We start from the raw sequence: 17026 nt of genomic DNA, 5'->3' as shown, positions 1-17026 counted from the left end.
ATGCCTAGCCCCGACTTCTGGGATGGAAACTACACAGTGCTACAGAGACTACTAGGGCCCTGGCTGCCACTTTGAAAGGCAGAGGTTCCACCCCACCAGGAGAGGCAAGCCAAGAAGACCTGAGGCTACTGCCCCTCCCCCAAGGGCTCAATTCATAAAGCAGGTGCCATTGTTCCCAGCTCCAGAGCTGTGACTCTGGGACTTCTGTCTTGAAGCAGAGGTGGGTGGAACAGATTGGAATAGAGAGAGCTGCAGACCTCTTCCCAAAGGAAGTGACTTCATTTGCAACAGAGTGTGGAGAGTGAGGAGTTCAACCCTAAGGGCACTTTCAAAAACAGTGGATGTTGCAGTGAAAGGCAAGGGGTTAACTGGTAGATTCACTGGAGATACAGGCTAAACTGTACTCTGCTTCTTTGTCTCAGAGAACCAAGCTAGAAGGAGTCTGCCTAGGGTCAGAACAAATCTCAAATATAAACCTCAGGAAGTACCTCTTCAAAAGAGCTTGAGTTTGATTGGATCAGGCTTTTGGAACATTTTATGCCCAAGGGTTCTTCTGAGAAGAGAATAATCCAGTTAGCAACTAGTGGAGTTTAACAGCCTAAATGTGGAACAAGACAGTCAAGGAGAGCCCAGCCCAAACCACTGTCAGCCCAGAGTGACTGTGAGCATACCCAATGCTGCATCCCCAGAGAAGCCCCAGCAGAGGCTTCACACTATTGGGGGAGAGGCGGGGAAGTTCACTAAATTAATCTAGCTAGCCACAAAACAAATAATAATAATGAGTGGGGGTGGAGGGAGGACCAGAACCCAGAACTGCTACAGTGCATTAGCAAGAAAGTATATCTATATACCAGGAAAAAAGCTGGCAATAGAAACTGCCTGTGATAGTGAACGATCAGATGTCAGATTTAACAAAGACATCAAAGTCTTATAAATATGTTCAGAGAAGGAAACCATGATTAAAGGAGTAAAAGTAGACATGTTAACAATATCACATCAAATAAACAATATCAATAAAGATACAGAGGGCTTCCCTGGTGGCGCAGTGGTTGAGAGTCCGCTGCTGATGCAGGGGACACGGGTTCGTGCCCCGGTCCGGGAAGATCCCACATGCCGCGGAGCGGCTGGGCCCGTGAGCCGTGGCTGCTGAGCCTGCACGTCCGGAGCCTGTGCTCCGCAATGGGATAGGCCACAACAGTGAGAGACCCGTGTACCGCAAAAAAAAAAATAATAATAATAATAATAATAAAGATACAGAGACTATTTTTTAAATAATCTATGAGATTAGAAATGAATTACAGGGGAAAAAACGTAAAAAACACGAACACAGAGAGGCTAAACGATACATTACTAAATAACCAAGAGATCACTGAAGAAATCAAAGAGGAAATCAAAAAATACCTAGAGACAAATTACAACAAAAACACGATGATCCAAAACCTATGGGATGCAGCAAAAGCAGTTCTAAGAGGGAAGTTTGTAGCAATACAAGCTTACCTCAAGAAACAAGAAAAATCTCAAATAAACAATCTAACCTTACACCTAAAGGAACTAGAGAAAGAAGAGCAAACAAAACCCAAAGTTAGCAGAAGGAAAGAAATCATAAATATCAGAGCAGAAATAAATGAAACAGAAACAAAGAAAACAATAGCAAAGATCAATAAAACTAAAAGCTGGTTCTTTTGAGAAGATAAACAAAATTGATAAACCATTAGCCAAACTCATCAAGAAAAAGAGGGAGAGGACTCAAATCAATAAAATTAGAAATGAAAAAGGAGAAGTTACAACAGACACCACAGAAATACAAAGCATCCTAAGAGACTACTACAAGCAACTCTATGCCAATAAAATGGACAACCTGGAAGAAATGGACAAATTCTTAGAAAGGTATAAGCTTCCCAGACTGAACCAGGAAGAAACAGAAAATATGAACAGACCAATCACAAGTAAGGAAATTGAAACTCTGATTAAAAATCTTCTGACAGGGCTTCCCTGGTGACTCAGTGGTTAAGAATCTGTCTGCCAGTGCAGAGGACATGGGTTCGAGCCCTGGTCTGGGAAGATCCCACATGCCGCGGAGCAACTAAGCCTGTGCGCCACAACTACTGAAGCCTGCACGCCTAGAGCCCATGCTCCACAACAAGAGAAGCCATTGCAATGAGAAGCCTGCACACCGCAACGGAGAGTAGCCCCCGCTCGCCACAAGTAGAGAAAGCCCGGGCGCAGCAACGAAGACCCAACACAGCCAAAAATAAATAAATAAAAATAAATTTATTTAAAAAAAAAAATCTTCCAACAAACAAAAGTCCAGGACTGGATGAGTTCACAGGTGAATTCTATCAAACATTTAGAGAAGAGCTAACACCCGTCCTTCTCAAACTCTTCCAAAAAATTGCGGAGGAAGGAACACTCCCAAACTCATTCTATGAGGCCACCCTGATACCAAAGCCAGACAAAGATATTACAAAAAAAGAAAATCACAGACCAATATCACTCATGAATATACATGCAAAAATGCTCAACAAAATACTAGCAAACAGAATCCAACAACACATTAAAAGGATCATACACCATGATCAAGTGGGATTTATCCCAGAGATGCAAGGATTCTTCAATATATGCAAATCAATCAATGTGATACACCATATTAACAAACTGAAGAATAAAAACCCTATGATCATCTCAATAGATGCAGAAAACGCTTTTGACAAAATTCAACACCAACTTACGATAAAAACTCTCCAGAAAGTGGGCAGAGAGGGAACCTACCTCAACATAATAAAGAACATATACAACAAACCCACAGCAAGCATCATTCTCAACGGTGAAAAACTGAAAGCATTTCCTCTAAGATCAGAAACAAGACAAGGATGTCTACTCCCACCACTATTATTCAACATAGTTTTGGAAGTCTTAGCCATGGCAATCAGAGAATAAAAAGAAATAAAAAGAATCCAAATCAGAAAAGAAGAAGTAAAACTGTCACTGTTTGTAGATGACATGATGCTATACATAGAGAATCCTAAAGATGTTACCAGAAAACTACTAGAGCTAATCAATGAATTTGGTAGACTAGCAGGATACAAAATTAATGCACAGAAATCTGTTGTATTCCTATATACTAATGACGAAAAATCTGAAAGAGAAATTAAGGAAACACTCCCATTTACCATTGCAACAAAAAGAATAAAATACCCAGGAATAAACCTACCTAGGGAGACAAAAGACCTGTATGCAGAAAACTATAAGACACTGATGAAAGAAATTAAAGATGACACAAACAGATGGAGAGATACACCATGTTCTTGGATTGGAAGAATCAATATTGTGAAAATGACTAACTACCCAAAGCAATCTATAGATCCAGTGCAATCCCTATCAAACTACCAATGGCATTTTTTACAGAACTAGAACAAAAAAAATCTTAAAATTTGTATGGAGACACAGAAGACCCCAAATAGCCAAAGCAGTCTTGAGGGGAAAAAAATGATGCTGGAGGCATCAGACTCCCTGACTTCAGACTATACTACAAGGCTACAGTAATCAAGACAATATGGTACTGCCACAAAAACAGAAATATAGATCAATGGAACAGAATAGAAAGCCCAGAGATAAACCCACGCACCTGTGGTGAACTAACCTATGACAAAGGAAGCAAGGATATACAATGGAGAAAAGACAGTCTCTTCAATAAGTGGTGCTGGGAAAACTGGACAGCTACTTGTAAAAGAATGAAATTAGAACACTCCCTAACACCATACACAAAAATAAACTCAAAATGGATTAGAGACCTAAATGTAAGACCGGACAGTATAAAACTCTTATTAGAGGAAAACACAGGAGGAACACTCTTTGACATAAATCACAGCAAGATCTTTTTTGATCCACCTCCCAGAGTAATGGAAATAAAAACAAAAATAAACAAATGGGACCTAATGAAACTTAAAAGCTTTTGCAAAGCAAAGGAAACAAGACAAAAAGACAACCCTCAAAATGGGAGAAAATATTTGCAAACGAATCAATGGACAAAGGATTAATGTCCAAAATATATAAACAGCTCATGCAGCTCAATATTAAAAAAACAAACAGCCCAATCCAAAAATGGGCAGAAGACCTAAATAAACATTTCTCCAAAGAAGACATACAGATGGCCAAGAAGCACATGAAAAGCTGCTCAACATCTCTAATTATTAGAGAAATGCAAATCAAAACTACAATGAGGTATCACCTCACACCAGTTAGAATGCGCATCATCAGAAAATCTACAAACAACAAATGCTGGAGAGGGTGTGGAGAAAAGGGAACCCTCTTGCACTGTTGATGGGAATGTAAATTGATACAGCCACTATGGAGAACGATATGGAGTTCCTTAAAAAATGAAAAATAGAATTACCATATGACCCAGCAATCCCACTACTGGGCATATACCCTGAGAAAACCATAATTCAAAAAGACACATGCACCCCAATGTTTACTGCAGCACTATTTACAATAGCCAGGTCATGGAAGCAACCTAAATGCCCATCGACAGACGAATGGATAAAGAAGATGGGGTACATATATACAATGGAATATTATTCAGCCATAAAAAGGAACGATACTGGGTCACTTGTAGAGATGTGGATGAATCTAGAGACTGTCATACAGAGTGAAGTAAGTCAGAAAGAGAAAAACAGATATTATATATTAACACATATATGTGGAACCTAGAATGGTACAGATGAACCGATCTGCAGGGTTGAAATTGAGACACAGATGTAGAGAACAAATGTATGGACACCAAGGGGGGGGTACGCGGCAGGAGGGTGGGGTGGTGGTGTGATGAATTGGGAGATTGGGATTGACATATATACACTAATATGTATAAAATGGATAACTAGGGCTTCCCTGGTGGCGCAGTAGTTGAGAGTCCGCCTGCCGATGCAGGGGACACGGGTTCGTGCCCCGGTCCAGGAGGATCCCACATGCCGCGGAGCGGCTGGCCCCATGAGCCATGGCCGCTGAGCCTGCGCGTCCGGAGCCTGTGCTCCGCAACGGGAGAGGCCACAACAGTGAGGCCCGCGTACCACATAAAAAAAAAAAAAGAACCAAAAGGAAATTCTGGAGTTCAAAAACGTAATAACTGAAATGAAAAATCACTGCAGGAGCTCAAAAGTATATCTGAACTGGCAAAAGAATTTAGTGAACTTGAAGAGAGAGCAACAGAGATTATGCAATCCAAAGAACAGAGAAAAAAAGAATAAAGAAAAATGGAGAGCCTTAGAGAAATGTGAGATACCACTGAGTGCACCAACATGTGCATAATGCAAGTATCAGAAGAAGAGCAAAGAGGAGCAGAAAAATTGTGACCTAAATCTCAAATTTATAGAGAAAACATGAATCTACATATCCAAGAAGCTGAACAAACTCCCAATAGGATAAACCCAAAGAGATCCACAAATAGACATTATCATGGTAAAAACGCCGAAAGCCAAAAACAAGGAGAAAATCTTGAAAGCAGCAATAAGGAGGAAAAACAAATTATCACTTACTAGGGAATCCCAATAAAATCAACATCTGACTTCTCATCAGAAACAATGAAGGCCAGAAGGCAGTGGGATAAGATATTCAAAGTCTTCAAATGAACAAAAACTGTCAACCAAGATTTCTATATTCAGTAAAGCTACTTTTCAAAAATGAAGGAGAAATAAAGACATTCCCAGATAAAATTAGAAAATTTGTTGCCAGCAGACTCACCTTACAAGAAATACTAAAGGAAGTTCTTCAGGCTAAAAGCAAGTGACCCTAGAAAATAGTCTGAATCCGCATGAGAAAGCGAAGAGCACCAATAAAATTAATTATATAATTATAAAAAACAGTAGTACATGTACATTTCTTCCTCTTTTAACTGATTTTAAAAGCAACCGTATAAAACAATGTATATATATATATTGTTGGACCTATAACATACAAAAATCTAATATGTCAAAAATGGCACAAAGGAGTTAAGTGAAAACAAAGCTGTAGTAAGCTAATGACTCCATATGGTAACTTGAATCCACAGGTACAATTTAAGAGAAGCAGAAATGATAAATAAGGTTATATAATGAAAGCTATACATACATACTTGCTTCCCTTCTCTCAGCGTCTTTAAGAGACAATATAAAGGAATAAATATAACATTTTATCATTGCATTTGTAACATTTACAAGATGTGATACAACAAAAATACTACAAAAAGGAGAAAAAAGGAACAGAGCTTTAAGAGAGTAGCATATCTGTGTCAAACTGGAAAATACAGTGATGAAAATCATTAAGGATATTAAAATGCTACATTAGAAAATAATTTACTTAACGCAAAAAGAAGCAGTAAAAGAAGAACAGAGAAACAGAAAGGATGTAAAAAACAGAAAGTTAAATGGCAGATATAAATCCAACTATATCAATAATATCATTAAATGTGAATAGGTTAAAGAATCCAATAAAAAGGCAGAGATTATCAGACTGGATAAGAAAATAAGATTGAACTATACTGTCTAAAAAAGACGTAATTTATATTCAAAGGTATAAACAGATCAAAAGTAAAAGAATAAACAAAGATTTATCAGGCAAACAGCAACCAGAAGAGAGCTGGAATCACTATACCATTATCAGACAAAACATACTTTAAAACAAAAAAAATGTTAATAGAGATAAAGAGGAACATTTTATGATAATAAAAGGGTCAATCCAGCAGGAACATATATAACAATTATAAACATATATGCACCTAACAAGAGAGCACCAAAATACATGAAGCAAGAAATGGCAGAAATAGAAGGAGATATACAATTCAACAGTAATACTTCGAGACTTCAATACTCCACGTTCAGTAAGAGGCAAAACAACTACAAGATCAATGAGGAACCAGAAGACTTGAACAACGCTATAAACTGACTAGACCTAGTAAACATCTATTGAACACTCCACTCAACAAGAGTAGACTATACGTTCTTCTCAAGTGAACATGGAACATTCTTCAGGATAGACCTAAAGAAGGTAAAACTTTATGCCAGAAATAAAACTTTATTCTAAGACATAAAACTAAACTTCAATAATTCATTTAAAAGAATAGAAATATACAAAGTATGTTCTCTGATCACAATGGAACAAAATTAGAAATGAGTAAGAAACAAATTTTGGAAACTCTCAAATAAGTGAAACTAAAACACTCCTAAATAACCAATGGATCAAAGAAGAAATCAAAACTTATGGGTAGCAGCTAAAGCAATTTATAACTGCAAATGCCTAATTGAGAAAGAAGAAAGATATCAAATGAATAAAAAACTAACCTTCTACCCTGAGATACTAGAGAAAAAGAGCAAACTAAACTTACAGCAAGCAGAAGGCAAGAAATAATAAAGATGAAAGAAGAAATTAATGAACTAGATAAGAGAAAAATCAATGAAACCAAAAACCAGTTCTCTAAAAATATCAACAAAACCGACTTAACCTGATTGTCCATGAGGAAAAAACCCCAACAGACTCAAATTACTACAATCAGAAATAAAAGAAGCACATCACTACTGATCTTACAGGAACAAAAAGAAATACAAAGGAATACTATGAACAAGTGCTTGCCAATCAATTAGATAATCTAGATGAAAAAGACAGATTTCTATAAAGATATAAACTAACCAAAACTAACTCAAGAAGAAACAGATGATCCAAATAGACCTATTAGAAGTAAAGACATGGAATTAGTAATCAAAAAACTATCCACAAATAAAAGCCCAAGCACAAATGGTTTCATCACCACTGAACTCTACCAAGCATTTAAAGAATTAATACAAATTCTTCACAAACCCTTCCAAAAAATTGGAGGGAACATTTCCTGACTCATTCTTCAAGGCCAGCATTACCCTGACACCAAAACCAAAGAAATCACAAGGGGAAAACAAACACACACTACAGACAAATACCTCTTATGAACATGGACATAAAAATCCTCACCTCCTTCAGCCTAACGAAGGGCATCTACAAAAAACACACAGCTAACATTAAATTTAATGGTGAGAGACTGGATGTGTTCCCCCACATCAACCCAAGATCGGAAATAAGACAAGAACATTCACACTTGCCATTTCTATTAAACACTGTACTGGGGTTCTAGCCAGGGCAATCAGGCAAGAAAAAGAAATAAAAGACTGGGGGAAAAAGTAGTAAAACTACCTCTATTTGCAGATAACATGATCTTGTGTACAGAAAATCCTAATGAATCCACTAAGACACTATTAATTAACCAGTCCAGCAAGATTTCAGAATACAAGCTCAATATACAAAAATCAACTGTACATCTATACACTTGCAAAGAACAATCTGAAAATGAAATTTTGAAAATTCCATTTATAATACCATCAGAAAGGCAAAATACTTAAGAATAAATTTAACAAAAGAAGTAGAAAAGTTATACTCTAAAAACTATAAAATACTGAGAAGAAATTCAAGAAGATCTAAATAAATATAAAAACATCCCATGTTTATGGATTAGAAGACTTAATATTGTTAAGATGTCAAAACTCCCCAAACTGATCTTACAGAGTTAATGCAATCCCTATCAGAATCCCAGTTGGCTTCTTTGTGAAAACTGACAAACTCATTCTAAAATTCATATGGAATTGAAACACAGGAGAGCCAAAACAATATGGAAAAAAAAGAACAAATTTGGAGGACTCACACTGATTTCAAACTTAACTACAAAGCAATAGTAATGTCAAAGCAGTGTGTTACTAGCATAGCGATCATACAGATCACCTGACTAGAATTCAGAGTGCAGAAATGAACCCACATGCCTAATTTTTAAGACGAGCACCACAGCCATTCAGTGGACAAAGAACAGTTTTTTCAACAAATGGTGCTAGGACAACCAGATAAATCACATGCAAAAGAATGAAGTCAAACCCTTACCTCACATAATTTACAAAAATTAACTCAAAATGGATCAAAGAGCTAAAACTACAAAGTCTTAGAAGAAAACATGGGATTCTGTAAACTTTATGACCTCAGATTTAGCAATACTTAGATATGACAACAAAAGCACAAGCAACAACAACAAAAGTAAGTAATTTGGACTTCATCAAACTTTTGGGCTTCCCTGGTGGCGCAGTGGTTGAGAGTCCGCCTGCTGATGCAGGGGACACGGGTTCGTGCCCAGGTCCAGGAAGATCCCACATGCCGCGGAGCGGCTGGGCCCGTGAGCCATGGCCACTGAGCCTGCGCGTCCAGAGCCTGTGCTCCGCAACGGGAGAGGCCACAACAGTGAGAGGCCCGCGTACGGGAAAAAAAAAAAAAAAAAATTAAAACTTTTGTGCATCAAAGGACACTATAGATATGGAGGTGAAAAAAAACAAATAATAGAAAGTATTTTTAAATCATTTGATACAGAACTTAAATATTGAACATATAAAGAACCCTTAAAAAACTCAGTAAGAAAAAGACAACCCAGTTTAAAAACAGGCAAAGGAGGGCTTCCCTGGTGGCGCAGTGGTTAAGAATCCGCCTGCCAATGCAGCAGGGGACAAGGGTTCAAGCCCTGGTCCGGGAAGTTCCCACATGCCGCGGAGCAACTAAGCCCGTGCGCTGCAACTACTGAGCCTGCGCTCTAGAGCCCGTGAGCCACAACTACAGAAGCCCGTGTGCCTAGAGCCCGTGCTCCTCACAAGAGAAGCCAATGCAATGAGAAGCCCACGCACTGCAACGAAGAGTAGCCCCCGCTCACCCCAACTACAGGAAGCATGCACGCAGCAAGGAAGACCCAACGCAGCCAAAAATAAATAAATAAAATTAATTAATTAATTTAAAAAAATAGGCAAAGGATTTAAATAGACATTTCTTCAAAGAAGATATACAAATGGTCGATAAATACATAAAAACATGCTCAACATCACAAGTCACCAGGGAAATGCAAACCAAAATCACAAGTTCTCACTTGACACCTACTAGGATGGCTATAATCAAAAAGTCAGATAATATGGGTTGATGAGGATGTGGAGAAACTTGAACCCTCATACACTCAACGTAAAATGGTGCAGCCACTTTGGAAAGCAGTCTGGCAGTTCCTCAAACCAGTAAACACACTGTTATTATATGACCCAGGAATTACACTTCTAAATATATATATATATATATGTGTGTGTGTGTATATATATCCACATAAAACTTGTACATGAATATTTAAGGCAGCAGTAGTCATAAAAGCCAAAAGGTAGAAACAGCTCAAATGTCCATCAACTGATGAATGAATACACAGAATCTGGCATATCCACATAATGGAATATTATTCAACTATAAAAAAGGGGGAAAAGTACTGATATATGTTACAAGAACCTTAAAACATTATGCTAAATGAAAGAAGCCAGTCACAAAAGACCACATATTATATGATTCCATTGATCTGAAATGTCTAGAAATAGGCAAGACAGAATAAAGACAGAAAGTAGATTAGGGGTTACTTAGCCCTAAGTTAGGGGAAAATAGGGGCTGGGGTGTGACAGTTAGAGGGTTTGGGGGGTGGTAATGAAAATGTTCTAAAATCTATTGTGTTGATGGTTGCACCTATCTATAAATATGCTAAAAACCACTGAATTGTATACTTTAACTGATTGAATTGCATGGTATGTGAATTATATCTAAATAAAGCCGTTTTAAAAAGCTTTTTTCTCACGAAAGCCTTCAGCAATTCCTCATAACCATCTTGAGCTCTTTATCTTCAATCAGAATGCTTATCCATAAAGTAGCTCTACAGTCTTCATGGGAGAATAGGAGGGCAAAACCAGACAAACAAAAGACACAGAAAAGTTAGAGATCTGGAAGTTACCCCTGCCTTTGTCTTCTCTCTCACCCTCATATTCTGATCAGTCACCACATCCTGGGATGTAGGGCCTCTTAAGAAAGTCTTTTGACAGCCTTTTCGAGGCCCTGGAGCCATAGACTCATGGGTTCTAATACAGGGCAGTGCTATCAACTCTCAGCTGGACCCAAGGCAAGCGACTTAGCTTCTTAACATTTCTCCTCTTTGGTAAAACACAGGTATTAATACCTAAGCTTTATAAGGGTGGTTGTGAAAAAAAAAATGGAAAACTGTCAGTACGTGCCTGACACAAAGCAAGCACTCAGTTATTAGCAGCTTCTCCAACTCCTCCTTTCCAATCTTGCCACCCCTAGGCTTAGATCAAACTTTTCTATTCCTTGCCTAGACAACTCCATCACCCCCTCTCAACTGGTCTACTGACCTCCAGTTTTGTTCAAGTCCATCTCCTATTTAGCTCTCAAAGTGACTTATTCCCTCCTGTAAATCTAGCAGTGTTATTTCCTAGCTGAAAATTCTTTTTACCACTCTAGGTCCTAATTTCTTAATAGAGTATATACAGCCCATGGTGATATGAACCCTGCCCACACTTATCTCATACCTCACTCTCCAGCAACTTCAGTCTGCTCTCACAAACACCCTCTATTCCCCAAACTGTCTGACTTTTTTTTTTTCTTTAAATTTAATTTTTCCCTCCCTTAATGACTCAGGTTTAGAAGTTATCTTCTTTCAGGAAGCCTTCCCTAACTTCTCAGGTGGACAGTGGTTCTCACATATTAGTGAGCAGCAGAATCCCTGGAGGGCTTATTCAAACAAGATTGCTGGGTCCCAGTCCTAAGAGGTTCTGATTCAGTAGGTCTGGGGTAGGGCCCAAGAATGTGCATTCCTAACAAATTCCCAGGTGATCACACCCTGAGAATTACTGCTTCATGCCCCCTCTCTTACTACACCCACCCCCCTGTATTCTAATTTTCTGTTTATGTCTTTATCCCATGAGCTCCCTGAAGACAGGGGACAGACACTAAGCCTTATGGCTAGCCATACACCCCATGAGAAGTTATGCAGACTCTACCATAAACCTGCTTCTCCCTCTCCAATTACTCAGAGTTCATCAACAGTCCCACTACTTTCCCAGTCATTGGAGGCTTACCATCTAAGAGCCATTCCAACTTCTGCCCTTGTCCCTCAGATCCAGAGAACCACTAAGTCTTGCTGATTGCTATTATGCCAATTCTCATCCTCTGGCCCTACTCATTCTTACCACCACCATCACACTCTCTTTACTGGTCTCCCAGTCTCACTTTCTACTTATTTCAAATAATGCTTTGAATCCTCCTAAAACAACATTTTGCACACATCACCTCAATCCAACTTTCAATAAACCCCCACAGTCAGCTATGTTTCAAGCCCTGTATGATGGTTCCCACTTACACATCCAAATGTTTATGTTTCTTGCCCTCATAAGTCTATCAGCTCTCTGAGGACAGTTGCCTTGTCTCATTTATCTTTGTCTTAGCAGTGCTGAAATGATACAGAGTAGGCACTCCAATGTTTAAATTTATGAACCATACAGACTTACTTGGTTGTGCCTGCATCACTGCTCGTGTCCTACCCTCTTTTATTTATTCTTCCCTTGTTTAAAATGCCTAACACAAAGTACAATGCATCGTATTGTTTCCTTGATCAAAAAACGAAGGTAGCAAGCAATATTTAACATAAAAAATGTACACTGTTTCACTGCTACTGCACTGCCAGCACCTACTTAACTAAAAAAAACGCTAACAAGTAGCTCCTACGGATGGTCTGGCGTGGTCTAGCTGGTGTCTAGGCTCTACCTTCATCTGCGCCAGCTGTTGCTGCTGCTGTTGCTGCTGCAACCTCCGGAGAGCCTCTTGCTGCTGCTGCCTCTGGCGCATTAACTCCTTCTGCCGCTGGAGCTCCAGCTCTTTCCTCTTCCGTTCCTCCTCCTCGTGCCGGAGTCTGGCTGCCTCCTCTTCCATTCGCAGCCGGTTCTCCTCTAATCGACGCTGGGCTTCTTCTTCTTCCCGGGCCCATTTCGCAGCCTCCTCTTCCTTCCCAGAAGGAAAAGTAAATGATAATAAAATTTAACTGTGTTTTAAAAAAAAAATCTGAATCACTTTTCAAGGCTTCAGTCAGAGGCATGCTTACAGGATAATTATCATGTTTAATTTATTTGCTAATTTCTACATAAAAGGAATGTCACTTTGAACATCTGTGTAAGTACTGATCTCTTAGAGATCACCACAAACTGCAGGCAAGTCTCTTGGAAACTGTTCCAACATTGAGGCAGAGATAGCTTTTCAGGGTGCTGAGTGCAAAGAGCTATCAGGACCTGCAAGAATACAGATTACCAGGCAAGCCTCAGCCAGTTCCGGACCCAAAGCAACTTTACAAAACCACTTAATTCCATGCCAGGTTCTCACCCGTTATGGCTCACAGGCCCCTTGGAAGGTCTCTCTTTGACCCATCCTCTACCCCTCTACTACTTTCTGCAGTACCCTGGCTCATTCTCCTTCTGCTTCCCTCCCTCAAAACCATTCCATGTGCCCCGTGGAATTTTCTTGGCCTTCCTCCGTGCAGTCTGATTACTGCACCTGCAATGCTCTAGAGCTCAGCGGTCCCCAACCTTTTTGGCACCAGGGACCGTTTTCGTGGAAGATAATTTTTCCAAGGACTGGGGGTGGGGTGAGGTGGCTTCGGGATGATTCAAGCTCATTGCATTTATTGTGCACTTTATTTCTGTTATTATTATATCCACTCCACCTCAGAGCATCAGGCATTAGATCCCGGGGGTTGGGGACCCCTACCTAGCTTATCCAGACAGCACATTCCCCTCCATTCTCCAGAACTCAGGGCAGACACCAGCCACTCTACGAGTACTTCCCTAGCCTTCAGGAGGTAGACTTCCCCTCTGCCTTTTGATTATGCCCAAGTATACCTTGTCCTCCTCTCTCTGTCTGCTCTTAGCCCATCTGTGGCAGCAACTGTTACTACCTATCCAGCAAAAATTCCTTCCAGGTTGCTTCTTTGCAGACAGACCCTCCTGTCACATCAGAGGTTTAAAATGCCAGATTTTGCTTTTTAAGCTTCCAGTGTAAACAGGGACAGCCATGTGATGTGATTTAGGCCAAAGGGATGCTTCCAGAAAAGATATTCTTCCCAGACAAAAGGAAAGAAGCATGAGAGAAGAGTCACTCCCTTTTTGGGTACAGGGTATGGTATCATATCCAAAACTCCTAACCATTAGGCAAAAAATATGAACTCAAAAGTCAATACACCGGGATTTCCCTGGTGGTCCAGTGGTTAAGAATCCACCTTCCAATGCAGGGGACATGGTTTTGATCCCTGGTCGGGGACCTAAGATCCCACGTGCCACCGGCAACTAAGCCTGCAAGCTGCAACTACTGAGCCACCGCACCACAACTAGAGAGAAGCCCGCGTGCCGGAACAAAGAGCCCACACACTGCAATGAAGATCCCATGTGCCACAACTAAGACCCATTGCAGCCAAAAAAAAAGGTCAACATACCAAGAAATGGTAGAGCAGAGTGTGCACCATCAGGTGGAAAAGTCAACACACCAGGAGATGACAGAGGAGAAGCATGCCAAGGACCTGGATCCTTAATGATATCACTGAGTCACTGAAATTCATGTTTAACTGCCTTATTTCCAAAGAACACCTTGATGTGTGAGGCAGTACCGTTATCTAATGTTTAAGCCATTTTTAGGTGAATATTTTGATTTTTCAGCTGAAAGCATCCAAAATGTGGCATTTATTTCTTGTAAAATCATTACCTACATAGTCTGTGAGCTTCTTGAGTACAGAAACAATTTCTTTAAAAGTTTTGGACTCTATCAGCAAACAATCATAACAACTGGCATATAGTATATTAACAAAATCTATTAACTGTTAAATGAATAAACCAAAGAATCTAACCTGGAACTTATCTATCTACCTCTAAAGAATTTAGATTTCTCAAAGAGTTTCAATCAAGAACTTAAGCAAAAGCAGGTAATCTCCAGCTTCGTGTCAATCCAACCAACAAACAAAAACCTACACCCCTAAGTGTGGACTGCTGTACATGGTGACTTCCTTCCAAAGAGTACAGTAAGGGGGAAAAAGAGTAACTTTACAGTGGAGATACCTGACAAGCACTACTGCAGCCAGGTGATCAATGTCAACATCAATAACCATAAGTCATGTTAGTAATATGTACCCTTGGTATGTGATGAAAATGGTACTTAACTTCTGTGATCTTCTTCTGAAACACCCATAACTCCAGTCTGATTGTGAGAAAATCTTCAAACAAACTCCGATAGAGTGTTACCCTACAATCCACTGACCAGTATTCCTTAAAACTGCCAAAGTCATCAAAAACAAGGGAAGTCTGAGAAACTGTCACAGCCAAGAACAAGCTAAGGAGACATGACAACTGAATGAAATATTCTGGATAAGATCCTGGAACAGAAAAGGGACACTGGGGGAAAGCTGAAGAAACGTTAATAAACTATGGTCTTCAGTTAATAATAATCCATCAATATTGATTTATTAATGTGTCAATATTGGTTTATTATAACAAATGTACCATACTAATGTAAAATAATAATAGGGGAAACTGCACTATCATCCCAATTTTTCTGAAAATCTCCAACTGATCTAAAAAGAAAATCTACTAATAAAAAAAATCTACCTCCGTTCTTAAACATTAAAATGAAAGGCTTTAGGGATTCTGGCTGCCCGTAACAGCAGAATGGCATGGTTACAGCAGAATCAGATAATGGTCATCGCTGCCATCAACTTATGGATTTACTAAGCAGCAAGGAACTGTGCACTCTAAAAGTGTGAACTGGGGAGTACCCTAAGGCAAAAAGTTGTCAACCTCCAGATCTCACGTTTGGTTTTTTAAGAGCAGGCCTTCAATTTTTCTCTGGTGCCCTCGTTTTTTGTTTGTTTTGATTCCTTGACATTTCGTTCAGCTTTTATAATTACATGTGGGATGGTTATCACAAAAGTACTAAGAGTCAGTTACATCTCTTTTGGTAATTTGCAGCAACCTGAAAAAGTTTTAGACAGGCTCTCCTAATATCCTAATACTTTCTTAATCACTAATTCCTAGCTTCAAAGAAGCAATGAGAAGAGCAAACCATCTGATCACCTGCTTGCGTAACAATTCTTCCTGCTTCCGCCTTTCTTCCTCTTCTCTTCTCCTTTCCTCCAGTCTTCTAAGAGCTTCTTCTTGCTGCTGTCTTTCTTCCTCTTCTCGTTGTCGCCGTAATGCAATTTCCTGCTCCCTCTGGCGTCGCAGAGCCTCCTCCTAAATTAAAAAAAAAAGCAAGTGTGTGTGCGCACGTGTGCGTGCATCTCAATTAATATATTACATCATAATCTGGAAAGAAACAGGCTATGTGCTGCTAAGATCCTGTTAACAGTATATATAAAAAGTATCTAACCAGGATCTAGGGCAAAAAGTATATATGTGAGCTGGGGAGTAGGTATATTAAGAGTTAAAATAATTTGTATTTAAAATATTAATAGTTAAATAGCACTACGTGCAAAGTCCATCCTGGTTTCTACATTAGCTACATCACTTCCTAATTAACACTAAAAAGGACGCAGGCTTCGGTTTCTCTGTTGCTACCATTAGTCCCTATTTTTTTAATCAAATGAGAACCTAAGGCATAGAGAAGTCAAACCAACATAGCCACCAAAAATGCCTGGTGAGGTAGAGAAGTTTTCCAGTCAAAAGTATTGAATAAAGCCACGTGTCTCAGAACACGTTGCTAGAACTAAAGTCTCACGGATATTAAATATACAGAAAAGGGTCTCACTGTCAAAATAACTTAGGAAGAAATAATTAGCAATACAGAATTAAACAGATCTCTTTACTGCAATACTTCTTAAAGTCCTTACATTGCTAATGTAGAGTGTGACTCTACGAAATACTACTAGGTCTAAGCTAATCTCAGCATGGACATGGATGCCTTTTTTCAGAGTTCCTCTTAGGGCAAAAAACAAGAAGGAAATGTGAAGCAAAGGCTAGACACTGGGGCTGTTTCAGAGTGGATTCTTTCAAATGGGATCTTTAAAAATCCCAGTAGAAAAAGGTCCAAGCACATAATAAAGAATTCCCAAAAAAGAAATACAAGTGGCCACAAAACATGAAAAACATTCAGTGTCACT

At 39.3% G+C, this 17026-nt stretch overlaps 1 protein-coding gene across 6 annotated transcripts in view; it reads right to left on the bottom strand.

The window, feature by feature from the left end:
• The window catches only part of GIGYF2 (GRB10 interacting GYF protein 2), a 126587-nt gene that overhangs the window by 15473 nt on the left and 94088 nt on the right, over positions 1-17026 (bottom strand). For 5 of the 6 annotated variants that reach the window (XR_004482466.2, XM_033425164.2, XM_033425182.2 and 2 more), the window contains 2 exons: positions 16002-16160; positions 12661-12897 (listed from right to left, as the gene is read on the bottom strand). Coding sequence is in view for 5 of the 6 variants with exons in the window: in XM_033425164.2 (XP_033281055.1) it covers positions 12661-12897; positions 16002-16160 (396 nt within the window). In the remaining variant the exon portion in view is untranslated. The remainder of the gene's footprint in view (positions 1-12660; positions 12898-16001; positions 16161-17026) is intronic. The other variant, XM_033425206.2, reaches the window with a different exon arrangement.

The sequence above is a fragment of the Orcinus orca genome, chromosome 7 (assembly GCF_937001465.1).
Source record: "Orcinus orca chromosome 7, mOrcOrc1.1, whole genome shotgun sequence".
Lineage (NCBI taxonomy): Eukaryota > Metazoa > Chordata > Mammalia > Artiodactyla > Delphinidae > Orcinus > Orcinus orca.
The sequence above is the reverse complement of the archived record's forward strand: the minus strand, read 5'-3'. Positions and strand labels throughout refer to the sequence as shown.